The following is a 14,528-nucleotide window of genomic DNA, read 5'->3' on the forward strand; positions in this document are numbered from 1 at the left end:
CCCAAATTAAATCAAAACAAAAATAAAATAACATTTTTTATACTTCGCACCCCCACACTCGGAAGCAAAATTAGATGACAACCACATGGAATAACTGGAAAATAACGTTTAAGTTTTAAATGAATTTTTCTTCTCAAAAACTTGAGGAATATGCTTATTTATACTACATTACCTAAAAATAAATTTTCGTCACAGAAATATTTTCCTTCGTTTTCTTTCAGAAATAATTACTAAATGTAAATTCAAAGAAATAAAAACAAAATACTGAATTCAAAAAGAATAATACATATGCATAACAAAAAGAAACGCTTGAAATCAACTTACAAGAAAAGTAGAACATAACGGGTGAACCCGTTTAAGTACCACACTTTTTCTTTGCTACGGCAAACCGCCGGTAAAACACACTTAGAGAATAAAACTATTTTCCACTCGATAACGATGAAACCGCTATATAAATAAATAAATAAATAAACAAATAAATAAAAAGGCGCAGTTTCTCCGAGTCGACTTCGGAGGAGGAGAGACTGAATTCCGTGAACTTTTCCCGCGGCCAAGATGCGGAGCGGGATAGCAAAAAAAGAAGTTTTCGGATTCGCGAAGAACACGAAGCGCCGCTTATGAGAGTAAAGGAGCGGATGCTTCGGAATGAACAGGGTTGCCAGGCGCAGGAGGGTGGCCAGGTGGGACACTTGGCGAGAGCATTTGGCGGTCAAAGGAAAAGCAGAAATACCAAAGAGCAGTCGAGTAACCAACTGTATATATAAGAGGTAAAACTTTTTTTAAGGGGGGAAAAAAAAGAATTTTCTTCATTTTCTCTTGCGAAAAAAGGCGAATAAAGAAAGCCAAAACAAAAAATTTTATTCGTTACATAATTTCCTCTCGCCACATATTCTACTTTAACATTCACGGCAGTAAGACATCACTTCAAGGCACGTATCCGGGAATTTTATTTGGACCAAGCTGAAATGAAATGTGCCTATTATTAGAAAACAATTTGGACAGTTTATTTATTTATTTAGAAACGTTACTTTTCGAGAAAAAGTATTCTCAGTATGAATCTTAGTATGTCTTCTATCATTTAAATATTAAATATAACACAATTTTAATATTCAACATAGATAATATTCATTCGAAGCTCCTTTTCCAAATGTTACAATAAAAACATTAACGGAAATGTAACCTGACACTCTAATTTAAGAATGAGTACAGAATAAGAACTTTAGTTCTTATTACATACTTATTACATACATTGTTCATTTACATACTTAATCAGAGTGACATAGCAGATTTCAGTTTATCGGAACTTAAAGGGGGCGGAACCATTCTGAATAACAAACACTCTTTTCTTTTATTCCATTGCTGCTATTTTTCGATAATTAAAAGACAGAAATAAACACGTGTAATACTGTTACGCGTAATTATTTCTGTCGGTATGTGTTCAGATATGATGCATTTACGTATGCTGTTTTAAAACAGTCGTGTCATTTTAGCATTTATTTTTATTTACTTCCTTCGCGATAGAAAAGGTGCACCGTGTGGCGAGGCGGACCGCATCGGACCACTGATAAACGACTTAGACAATTAGATATACCGAACTATTGCTTGACGCAACGTTGCCGGTTCATGAGCTCAAACCCTGGGGCCCATGACATAGTAAAATCTGGACGAGGATAACATCTCTGAAGAGAAAATGGAGGAAAGGAAAATGAGAGAGGTAACCAAGAGAAAAAATCTGATGTGTACATCACATGACTTCCTTGTACGGAATATTAAATTATACGCATTTTTTCTTGCATTTTATTTAATTTTATTAGATTGAATTAAACCTACTTCGCCGAAAGCGCATAAACCACAATAGAATAAATGCATTCTTTAAAATTCACTTTGTTTACCATAGCGACACTCTGGCGCTAGGTTTACTTAACAGTATTATATTTCATTATTATTATAACTCAGAATGCACAAAATGTATATCATTTAAAGAATTATCTAATCGTTCCCACATGTTCTATTCAAATACTATAATAAAGCTAGAACTATGTATAAAAGAAATTAAGCAAACAAAACGAAAAAGAAACAGTTTTTCACAGACGATTGAGTATTTCTCATTTAATTAATTCAGTTCTCACTTCTCGAGAAGGCAAAAATACACAAAAACTCAAAATATCTATATTAAAAATTAGGAAGTAAATCTCAAACGCTTATTTCCTCGAAAAAATTCCAGAAAGAATTAAGCATGATTTAATTGGCAATAATAAATGAATGCGTTATCTTTGCTGTTGCGAAGCTAAGCTTCTCTAGATTGGCAACAATTCCACTAGTCTCCTGTTTCAAATGTAAACATCAATGGCCGCCATTAAAAACAGGCTTAGCGGCAGTTAAACAACTTTAAAATTGCTGATAATTCTAAAAATATTGCACACAGATCTACTAAAGGCATAAAATCCTTAACCGGAAGATAAAAACAACATAATTCAATCATTTTTAAAGCAAAAAATGTTCAATTTACAAACATATAAGAGTAAAGAAACTGAGATCACTGAGCCGGGTAATAGAGTGGATATATATATAAATATATTTATATACGTTTGGTGCTGCCGATTGCAACCAAAATACGAGGTGCACATCTACATGTTATAGCAGTCCTATATACAAAATTTCAACGTTCTGAGGCTACTCGTTTTTGAGTTATGCGAGATACTCGTTTTTGAGTACTCACGAACGTACGCACGTACGTACATACGTTCGTACAGACGCCACGAAAAATTATCTTCAGAATTAATTTTAAAGCATATTTATAATTTTTTGAAAGAAAAGAGTATTTTATTCTGTCCTTACGTACAGATATGACGCAAAAACATCGTTAAATTACATTCGATAGCGGTCAAAATGGATATTTTCGTTGAAATATGCTGCCTGAAACTTTTCGCGATTACAATACTTCCTTTTTACTTCGTACAAGGAAGTAAAAAGGCCAAAGGTATCTGGTAGGTAATAAAACTTGACAAGAATGGAAAAAAATCCAAAAAGATCCAATGACAATTCATCAAAAAGACAAATGCAAAACATGATTCAATAAAAACTACTAAACAGCAAAAGATCAATACAACAAAATAACAACACTAATTCAACGCATACAACATAAATATAACACAACTTCAGTCAAAACAACCTCTCAAGAAAAAGTCCAAACAACTAAGAAGAAAACACAGTCAATATCAGATAAAATGGAAGTATAAACAGCCCGACTGAGAAGCTAAGAGAAGAACTAGTGATGTCCACCCATGATAGCGTGTGCAGCCAGTGGACGTATGCTGCGATCATCAAACAGTATTTCATAGTTGAAGACTTGAGAACAGTTCACAAAGTCGCACTGAACTGCTTTTGTGAAGAACTTCTCATCTGTTCTTTTAATATATTCGGTGATGATCTCGAGCTTAAGATCTCTATGTAGAAGTTAGTTGCGGATGAGAAAGTCAGCATCTGTAATACGTAGAAATTTATTCTGCACCACTTGAAGTTGATAGAGCTGATTTGGAGAAGCAGTATTCCAGGCAGGAGCTGCATAACAAAGAATTGGACGGATGCAAGTAGTGTAGATATGCCTCTTGGTTCGTAGACTAAGGTTAGAAAATTTTCCCATGACTGGAAGAAATCTGCACATAATTCCAATGGCTTTATTTTTTACATTCTTAATATGATTAGTCCAAGTGAGAACTGATCAACGAGGCTCTCAAAGAACCTTAAGTATATGTACCTATATATAAGAATATAAGAAAAGGAAGGAGGTAAAAAGTGGTTTACATTGAAAATGTTAAAATTTATTTCGACTTTCAAGAATCGGTCCCTAACTTATATTTGACACTAAAGCCTGTTTTGATAGTGTTTCAGTTGCTTCTTGCGAGAAGAAATTGATTAAAAGCTATATTCGATCCACGATGAGCCAAGTAACGGTTTGGCAATATTTTTCATTGAAAATGAAGTAGCTAAAAACATAAAATTTTGATGAAGCTAGCAAAAAATATAAAATAAATAAATGTAAAAAAAATCTGAAAGCTTTCAGATCTTACATTACGCCAAAAGGGTTTTTTTTTTTTAACACGTTTTGTGTGCTGCCTTTATTTATTAAATATCATTTTTTCGCATTTAAACCATAAAATTCAATTCAAGAGCAATATCGCAAAATAATTTTAAAATGAGCGTATCTTTAGACTTTCCGATACACAGTCTCGCGGCTTTGAAATCATTGAGTTTGTTAATCAGAAATTCCTTGAAGTGTTACAAAATATGAATTCGATAATAAAACAAATTCCAAAAATGCATTCTCCTATATAGTATATTTGGTTTAGATCTATATCATTAAAGAACTTCTTAATGCTGTTATTTTTAAAGTGCAATAAATAAGCTTTTCTTTTACCTCGAGAAAATCATAATATGTTTGATTACCACTGCGGTACCACTTGGATCCAAAACATCTTTCAAGATATTCCAAGACAATCTCGAATCTTAAATATAAAAATGGGTATATCTGCGATAGTTTTAATGAAACTTGAAAGATAATTGACTTTCACAATACGAGTAACATATATGCAGATTCTTCTTTATTTAATTTCTTTAAAAATAATACAAGGAGATAATATATATGCAGAATAGAAGAATCTGCATATATGTAACATATATGCAGATTCTTCTTTATTTAATTTCTTTAAAAATAATACAAGGAGATAATATTTGGTGGCAACAATTTGAACAGTGATAAGCCGTTTATAGTGAACCAACGTAAAATCCCATTTCGAGACCAACAGCCCCCTTAGGACTTAAAAAAAAGTCTTATCCTTTGAAATATTTCTTGGAGAGTTTATTTTACATTTTTGTGTCTGGACGCAAGATTTAAAGATGTACTCAAGAATATAAAAATAAAACCTTTCTTCCCTCTTGAATAATGGTTCAGTTTCTGATAAAACTACATTTGCTATTTAATTTGACCACTTTGAAAATATTTATTCAGTGACTTCTTATTAGACCTAAAAAGTATACAATTAATTTTGGTGTATTGGTGTATTTAATTATGGCAAAGCACACTAGGGTTATCTGCCTAAAGGGAAGGATGCCTTCCTGGAGGACTTTCTAAGGGAACTGGCTCGTATACACGTTGCACATGAGGAAAACCACAAAAACAACCATGCAGCCAGCCCGTTCGCGGAATTCGAACCTCGGACCGAACTACCAGTGTTCAACGACTTTACCACTCGACCGCTGGTGGGCTCAATTAATTTTAGAAACCAGTCATACTGCAAAAGTTTTGCCAAGACGAACTCAACTCTTATGTGAAAACAATAACAACCCCCCTCAACCAAATAAATAAATAAAGCAGGCTATTTAAATTACAAGAAACTACCTTAGCCCTCATATGAGAAAATATTACACAATGCTTAAAATTTTAGTTTAAATTCGTATTAACGGGCTGCACTATACTTGTAAATGAAACTTTTTTCATCTTACTACATTCGAAAATATTTACTGATCCATTACACAATAAACTTTACCAACATATAATAATTCAATACTTTTAAATGTAACTTAATAACGCTTTCCCTCATATAACAACCAACTCAGTTACAGTAGACAGAAAAAGATTCTCCTCCACCTTCCAAACAAAAAGTTGTACACAGTTGACGTGTATTATCATTATAAAAACATCAACTGAAGTAAAAAATCCCCCAAATGATAAAAATCCATTAAATCTATTTTGGTTATAGTGACTACTCGTTTTTCTTCAGATCGTGAGAGGTTATTATAACGAGCGTCAGGTGTATACCCTCTAAAATGAGCTTACAGACAAAACATGTCTATATTTTATTGGAAACAATTTTTATAAATTTGAATTGTTACTCCGACGGATGAATATAAATATTTAAGTTCAGAAATAAAAATAAAATATTTATATTGATTGCATTTCGTTAATTAAAGCTGAGGAGGATGTCAAATTTGTACATAGTCCAAAAGTCAAACAACAAAAATCAGCGTTATATTTACAAAATTTTCACACGACTAGTTTCGATGGTTTTACCAAACAACCATCCTCAGCTGCAAAACTGCAAATGAACAAGATAGGAAATAATGATTAGATAAGATAAGAAAGCCTGGACAAGAATAAGCAAGTGGCGCCATCTGTTGGTGAAACCCGAACTAAAACATAATTTCTTTAAAGGCCGAAGGCAAATTTGGATTGGAATTAGGATCGTTAACTAGAACAGAAAGATTTTTATGAATGTGAAATGCCTCTAGTAAATCCGGTTCTCCAATGGAAGATGTTTTTTGAATAATTTTGGCAGCAGAAAAATTAAAAGTGTGATTTTCGGACCAACAATGTTGAGCAACAGAAGACTTCTGTGTTTCCTTTTTTCTAACATACGCCTCATGTTCCTTGACGCGAAATTAGAATCCTTCTCCGGTAATGTAAAAATATACATTTAAAGATTTATCATACAAATAAATTCATAACACGGAAATATGAATGAAAATATGACTACCATCTTTTTAAACACCTAAGCTAAGAAATAATTAAAAAGATGTAAAAATAAAAATTAATATTTATTCAACACTGTAATTTATTTTAGACCATGATGGCAATTTTCATGCGAATGTCATACAAAATTCTTAATGCTACTCTTAATTTTTATAAAAAATTATTATTATTACACCATTTCAAATTTTTTTAAATAACGTTAACAAATTAACATGGATTTTTTTTTTTAATATTAAGTCATTATTTTTCGCAAAAAGAAATTTGCCCCTTTCCTGCTAATAAGACAATACTTTGTAGCAAGTTAGACAAAATCGTTGTTTCTGATATATCGTAGAAAAATTTATATTATATTATGCTGAAATTTTCTTTATTTAAATTGTTCTATTATGTGCTATAATTCCATTATAATATTCTATTTATATCAAATGCTGCAGTAGACGATACTTCGAAATTTCAGAGAACTTCGACCACGTGATCTTTCAACCTGCAGCTAGGATTTGGAGTTTTATAAACCAGTCGAGAAATTTAAGTTTCAATCATGTTTGTTCATACTTTATATCGCTGATGTAGTAGATCCTCTGATTCTCTCACACTTAAAAAAATAACTAATTTCGTATTGCTCAAAGGAAGTATCATTGAACTTAGTTAACGAAGATGTCAATATGATTTATCGAATTCACAAACGAAACATATCACTCCCGAAAAATTTGCCTTTTTAATGAATCATCAAATTGCAAAGTAATTTTTGAGTTGTTCTTAACTAGGCTGACCACAATTAGTATTTTTCATAAACATTCAGTGCTCCAGTACGTTTACCATTGGATCTAATACTTTCTACTTTTTGATTAATAACAGTAAAAATAACACAAGAGAGTCAGACATTAATTTCTATTTCAAATTGAGTGCAGCTGAAGATGATACTTAGCAAGTCAAATCAGTTTTAATATCACTGCAAAATACCAAGTGAGGCACATTTTCTCCTCTTAACATTCACTCTACCAAACATAGTAAATCTAAATTTAGATTTTTACATTTGGGTTGAAAATCACTTACGTTTTCTAATTTCATCAGTACGAAGCTGAAAATGTATATCAATTAGCTAGAGTGGAAGTTCTTTTGAAATACGTTTAGATGGGCGGGAAGTGTCAGAAAGAGACATTAAGACACTTTAAGGGGAAATCTTCGTTTATCTATGCTAAGTTCTTCACAAAGTTTTGAAATAAATTTCAAAGATCCCGTAGCAATTCTGAAATGTGCAGAATGTTTTTACATTATAATGCTACACGTTTTATCTGTTAGCGAAAGTGGAAGTTCTAAAATGAGTTTAGATGAGAGTGAAGTTCCAGAAAGAGACATTACGACACTTGAATGCGAAATATTCGTACTTTAAATGGTACTGGTTCGTGAATTTTATTTCAGATAAATTTAGACGGATAAAAGTTTCGAAATGGGAAATGCTGCAAGAGAATAAATACTTTTGTAATTTAACAATATTAGTTAAAGCCTTAAAGCCGCATTAATGCCTTCATTCGTCAACAGCAGCTGAAAGATTATTTTCAGCTGTGATGATCAATAAGGATAATATAAGAAATTAATAACAAAATCCTTTGAAAAACGACTCCTTTTGACAAAGGAAAATTAAAACTTTTTATCAGCGATAGATTTTATTATTTCAAAATAATTAATTTAATGACGAAATATGTTCAGTGTTTCCATCATATTTAAGAACATATGCAATGAACATATTAAATAAATGAAATATCTATACCTAAATTGCATATAAACAACTAAAATGTCTGTACGTAAATAGAAAAATTACGTAACTAAAAGTGTAAGCTTCCCATACATTAAAGTGCATCCTGAATATTTTCTTTTCATATTTGCCTGAAACATGTTACATTAGTAGTTTCATGTCGAGTTAATTTAAGATAATAAGAATAGTAATATCGTAAAATATCCTATAGACAGTGAACAAAAGTATGCATTCCCCTCCCCAGATTTAATATTTTTTTCTTGCTGGGTTTCATAGCTCTTATTCGATAACAAAAAGAAGATGACAAGTAGTAAAAGCAAAACTGGTGATCTATCCGCCCAGGCAATTTTCATCAGAACTGTCAGTGTTACTATAATTAACAGGCGCAGAGTTTCCATAAAGGAAGAAGAAACTTTGAAACTGTTTCACAAATAGAATCACAATCTGCATTGCATGAAATTCTGTAGCAAAAGTATCAGGAACTTGAAAAATTTTGCTGAAAGTTTTAAAAGTTAACAAGAATTTTTTGAAGCCGGATTTTGATTACTTTAAATGTTTTCTTTTCCCCTTCTGTTCCGAGTTATCGAAATTCGACAGTATATCGAGGAAGGAAGCTTCAACCAAAATAAATAAATAAAAATAAAATAAAATTATGTCCAAAGGGGCGTTTTTTTAATGTTTTGTGTTACCTTCATTTTTTAACTACCATGTTCTTTGCACTTAAACCATTAAATTCGGTTCAATAGCAATATCGCAAAATAATTTTAAAATGAGTCTATCTTTAAAATTTCCGATACACAGTTCCGCGCGCTGGAGATAAAAAGGTGTCCCCCCCCGTAGAGTGTTGCCATTGCTCGCTTTGAAATCCTAAAGTTTGTTAATCAAAAATTCGTTAAAGTTTTACAAAATATGAAATCGATGATAAAACAAATTCCAAATTTCAAATTTGGTCTTCCACATGCCATATTCGTAGGAGAATTACGTCATTCAAAATTCGGTGGCTCTGGCTACCGTTGTTTTATCACAATGCGGGAAATAGGCATACATTTACGCACATTTTTCATTATTTAATTTCTTCAAATATAATGCAGGATTCTAACATTTGGTGGCAACAGCTTGAAAAGTGAAACGGACATTTATAGTGATTCAAAGCAAAATCGTAAAACGAAAGCAATAGTCCTTCAGGGACAAAGACCTTTGGACTTAAAAAAAAAAAAAAAAAAAAAAAAAAGCGGTTGGGGGTGTTAGTTACCAAATGACACTTTAAGAAACACCGCTTTAGAACATTTGGCTTCTCAAGATATTGCAAGGTCTATACTGAAAATATAAAGGCAAAGGACAGCAGCTAGCTATTTTACTCTTTAATTGGGAGACCTGGAGAATGCTAACTGTCAAGCAGAGTTGGTCGTTTATTCATTACAAATGATAATGATGTTGTTTAACAGATAACGGTAAAGTAAGAACAGAGAAGGCATGCTTTCGTAGAGGACTTTCTCAGTAAAACTGATTCGTATTAACGTTATACATGGAAAGGTCGCTTTACAGCTAGTCCTTTTGCAAATATTCAAACCCTGTTCAAACTAACAATTTTATTATTTTTTTATTATTTCAGGCTGTGACCACTACTAAGGACAGAGGCGATGATCATTTTATTATAGAGGCACCTAATAGGCGGTCAGCGTTTCCTCATACAAAGGGATAGACAATTTTACATCCATGCCTTCTCCAGGGTTCGAACCTGGGCCCTTCTGTGCGGCTCTCAGAGTCACTAACCACTTTCCCGTCTGGGCGGCTCAAACTATGAATGTTCAACGATTTTATTCATTTGGTAATTGGTGCGCTCAAATCATGGCAATCTGCTTATTATAAGCTAACCTTTTGAAGAAATAGCATTTATATTATACATGAGAAAAACTAAGAAATCTTTGTAAAAGTATAGTATATGTTAATTAACCGGTTATTTTATGTTACGAATCTATATTGTAATTTGTCTCTTTCTGTTTTCCTGCCAGAATGCAAATTTAGCTCGGGGTATTTAAGTCAGGGTTTCAGATTACTTTTGTTTTAGTCAGAGGGTGTTCTGCTTGCTGAAGACCACGTTACTAGTTGTTACTGTACGATAAGCATGCCTGTCTACGGCGTTGCAGATAGTGCCGTTACGCCTGTGTATGTTAAGAACCAACTTGTATTATTAATTTAAAATTCTACTTATGGGTTCACACTATAAATGCTCGCTGATTTGTAAGCACCGGAAGTGAATAAAATGGTCTTTTACACCCTTAGTACATTTCTATCTGCTTTCCTAGACACAGCGATAAGTCGCTTAAGTCTACATAGGAGTCTTGATTTAATGTATGTTACCAAAACAAGTGAGACTCTACAGTTTTATTTATTAGTAAATCAGTGGTACCACAAGTTAGTTAAGTCAGTAGTAGTACAAAGTGATGAAATTTCGATTACATGATTATGGTTAAAAATTAATTGCGATTTAAAAGTTTTATAGAAAGAGGGTCAGCAGAGAATTGTGCAAAGCTTTTTTCGTGCATTTGGATAACATCTGAATAATCAGATATAATTTCAGAGAACATCAACAATTAGCACTAAAATTTAAAACAATCTAATTTGGAGATAAGCCTTTTCAAAAACTGACTTTTTTATAACATAGTTAGCTATTTTGTTTACATCCTCCTTGAAGAAACAGCAACGATCTTAAAACGATTATCATGTTCTTGAAATTCATAAATTTCTTCAATCTCTGCATCTATTGACTTTAGATTTGCCAAAGACCTTTCCAAGAGTCAAAAGAGTACACATCTATGTATGGAAACAAATGTAGGTTGTATATATCTGAGAAATGCTACGATCTTTTCAAACTAATGCTAACATGACTTGGGTCCTATTTTGGTTAACCCTCAGAATGAAAATGTGTTCATTCTTGATACTAGAAATAATTCTATAGGCTATTCCTCTCCCCTTCTCAGAAACAAATATCAAATAAGAACATTCCATTGTCTATGTTTAACAGGAGTTTTACAAAAATCTGAAAAGCATTATTGTACATAAGAAAATATAACTATTAGCTATCGTGATGGCTAGAGCATTTTTATCCTGTAGCCACAAGTTCTTACTTAGAGTGACTATGTCTCAAAGAGCTCGTTGCTTGATCAAAAAATCAAAATCTAGACCGATTATGTTAGAGAGAGATGCGTAGATCTTGTCATAAAGACACTGCATGGGAATTGTGATGCATCTATAAGAAAATGGTGTAAATACGTGCTCTTATGAATGCTGTTCGAAAGCTGAAGAAAAATTCGGATGCTTAGCTTCTGCGGTCTATCATATTAGTTATTATAGCATCAGAAGCAGATCTAGAAACCAAAAATACACGGAGGCTTCAAGCTAAAAATTCAAATCAGTAGCTGCCAATAAAATTTGTGAAAGTGATCAGTATATGAATTAAGATAGTGGTATATGATATATTTTAGAAAGAAAACTGGGCTCTCTAGGATTCTTTACACATACATAATCGAGTTCTTTACTATCAAGAAAATGAACAGCTTCAAATGAGAGTTATACACACAGCTATGTCTGTTTTTACTCAGAAACAGCCTTACAGTACACTTATAACTCATGATTTCTATTTAACAAAGATCTTTAACGCAATTTTTAACAGAGTAATTGGAGAGTAGTGAATATTCCAAAGCACTACACCAGGGAAGTAATGACAACAAATACATCCTGATTGTCAAGCATATGCCAAGAAATAATCTGTTTCTTTAATCAAGATGAGGCAGATAGCTCTAGCGTACTTCGCCATAATCCATAGGCGAACTTCCCATTCCAGGTATTATTATTATTTTTATTCACTAACATGAAGGAACATATTCTATTTCTGCTTTTTTTGAAAACATGGTAATTGTTTCAGCATAGAAATTACTGGGACAACTTTTTTTTAGTCTACTGTCAGATGATATAGCACTGAAATTTAATCACACGAATAGATCATCTCTTTCTTGGGGGGGGGGAAGGGTTCGGAGTTAAGAAGAATAAGAATAAAAATTTTTCGTTTTTGTTCGCATAAAATAAATGTTGTTCATAGCAGTACTAGATTCACAAGCTGAAATTCTTTGGCCGAGATCTTTCTCTGCCATTCCTTACATGGAGGACAGCCAATGTATCTTTTTCACTTGAACAGAACTTTCGGCAAGAAATCCGTACAGCCACTAAAAAAAATGAAATACGCGATGAAGCCAAATTCCTACATCGGGAGATAAGAAAGATTAGCTGTGACTGTAATAAGCAAAACATTCACTGAAACCGATCTGAATCTCCAGACATTTCAGAGGAAACTTACTACATTAAAACATTGAAAGAGTAAAAAGCACTGTGATTCGGATCCGAAGGGTTCTATTGTTAAATTTTAATAATTTTGAGAGATGCATTATCTGGACATACATTTGAGAAAGCAGAATATTTTAAAATTACATAACTGTATATATGTTACTGATTAAACAATCCTTGAAGTTAAGGTAGAAAATTTTATGCATAGTGAAATTTTTTGTACTCACACCACTTTAATACAAGAAAAAATTCCCTCTTCATGATTTAGAAAGCTAGGCAGTATTTTGAGGATCCAAGACATTTTGACCAGCTGATATTTCAATTTGCAGTCGATATGGCTTACGAACAATTAGCACCAAAATTTCAAACAATCTAATTTGGAGATAAGCCTTTTCAAAAACTGACTTTTTTAAGAAAAATTTAAGAAAAGCAAAATAAATACAATCATCCTAAGAATTTGAAAACATGTGTGATTCTTCAGTATTGTTACGAATTTTATATTTAAATATCTAATGTTAGAAGAATTATAATTAAAATTTTATTATATCCCCGTGCAATGCAGCGTGAGGCATATTTTAAGAGAAAGCTACGCCGGAAGAGTAAAAATACATCAGTATGCGCTTTTAACATTTAATAAATAGATATCTCGTAATTTATATTTAAATTGAATCAATGTAATTGACTACTGTGTTAGCTGCAATTCTACTCTTTTGCTTTCCAGAAATCCCGAGAAGCAGAAATTACCCGAATTTTCTCGCGACCGATTAAAAAGCTTTAAAAAGAGCGGAGAGAGACATCTCAGCTCAGTAGTTGTTTAGTAAGCTGTTGTTGTTAATCGGATAGCCTTCTCTGCACTTTACATTGCGTTCTATTTAACATTTTAGTAGTTAAAAATATACCTACTGCGTGATATTGTGATATTGTACGATTATCTCTGAGGAAAAATCCAGCGTTTTGTTATATTTCTTCAAGAATAAATTTTATTAACTTTTTATCGGACTTGTGCATTTAATCTATTACGAACCTGTATGCACGCAACATTTTTTGGTGTCAAACGTGGGATTGAATGCCAATAACTAGAGGATGGAAGAACAATTAAGGCAGTTAATAACTACGTTTCCTGCATTCCAAGAAAGGATGGAAGAAACTGTAAACTCCGTTAAAGAAGTAATAAAAGCTTGTCAAGCATCCGTTAAAGAGGAGATGAAAGCAAGTCAACAGGAAATGACAAGAGAAATTACCTGCATAATAAAAAACAAAGTCCAGGCTACGGAAGGCAGAATTGATGCTGATGAAAAGAGTTAGACACATTGAAGAAAGTTTCTTCTGTAAAAGTACAAATAGAAGAGAGAGTTTCTGCCGTGAAACAGCAAATCGATGACAGGATTACTGCGGTCGCCAAAGATGTTGATACCTTGAAGAAATTCGTAGCGACGTCAGGGAGCAATAGTGATGGTTTTAAATTTTTACCCATGCCTGCTCTTCCCTCCCTGAATTTATACACATATGATGGGAATTATATAAGACACAATTTTCTATAGTGGCGGAAGTGAATGGATGGGATCCCCAAGCTAAGGCCTGTCATCTCGCCGCTTCTCTGGGAGCAGTCGGACTCTTCCCGAAAATAAAATGCTAGATTTCGAAGGTCTGTAAAGCGCCTTGGAGCTGCGCTTTGGGGAGAATTCTTTAAAAGACTACAGCAGGCTTTCATTAAAATCCCGTCAACAGAAACCCAAGGAAACTCTCCAGCAACTTGCGAAGGATGTTGAAAGGCTGTCTCATCTCGCCTTTTCAGAATGCCCGACAGAAACAAACGAAATCCTGTGCCTGCATACTTTATCGACGGCATCTGGGATCCTGAAATATAGAAAGCTCTACGAATGGCGGATGTTAAAGATTTGAAAA

The 14,528-nt window shown here is 33.0% G+C and overlaps 1 protein-coding gene across 3 annotated transcripts in view; it reads right to left on the minus strand.

Moving 5' to 3' along the window:
- Positions 1 to 14,528, minus strand: part of MED15 (mediator complex subunit 15) — a 196,389-nt gene that overhangs the window by 100,865 nt on the left and 80,996 nt on the right. The window contains exon 1 of one of the 3 annotated variants that reach the window (XM_035351293.2): positions 325 to 550. The exons of the other annotated variants lie outside the window; for them this stretch is intronic. Coding sequence (XP_035207184.1) covers positions 325 to 340 — 16 coding nt within the window. The 5' untranslated portion in view covers positions 341 to 550. Of the gene's footprint in view, positions 1 to 324; positions 551 to 14,528 lie in introns of those variants that run through there. 3 annotated transcript variants of the gene reach the window in all.

The sequence above is a fragment of the Stegodyphus dumicola genome, chromosome 9, assembly GCF_044657685.1.
Source record: "Stegodyphus dumicola isolate Sdum_Otavi_A_Nest chromosome 9, ASM4465768v1".
Classification (NCBI taxonomy): Eukaryota; Metazoa; Arthropoda; class Arachnida; order Araneae; family Eresidae; genus Stegodyphus; species Stegodyphus dumicola.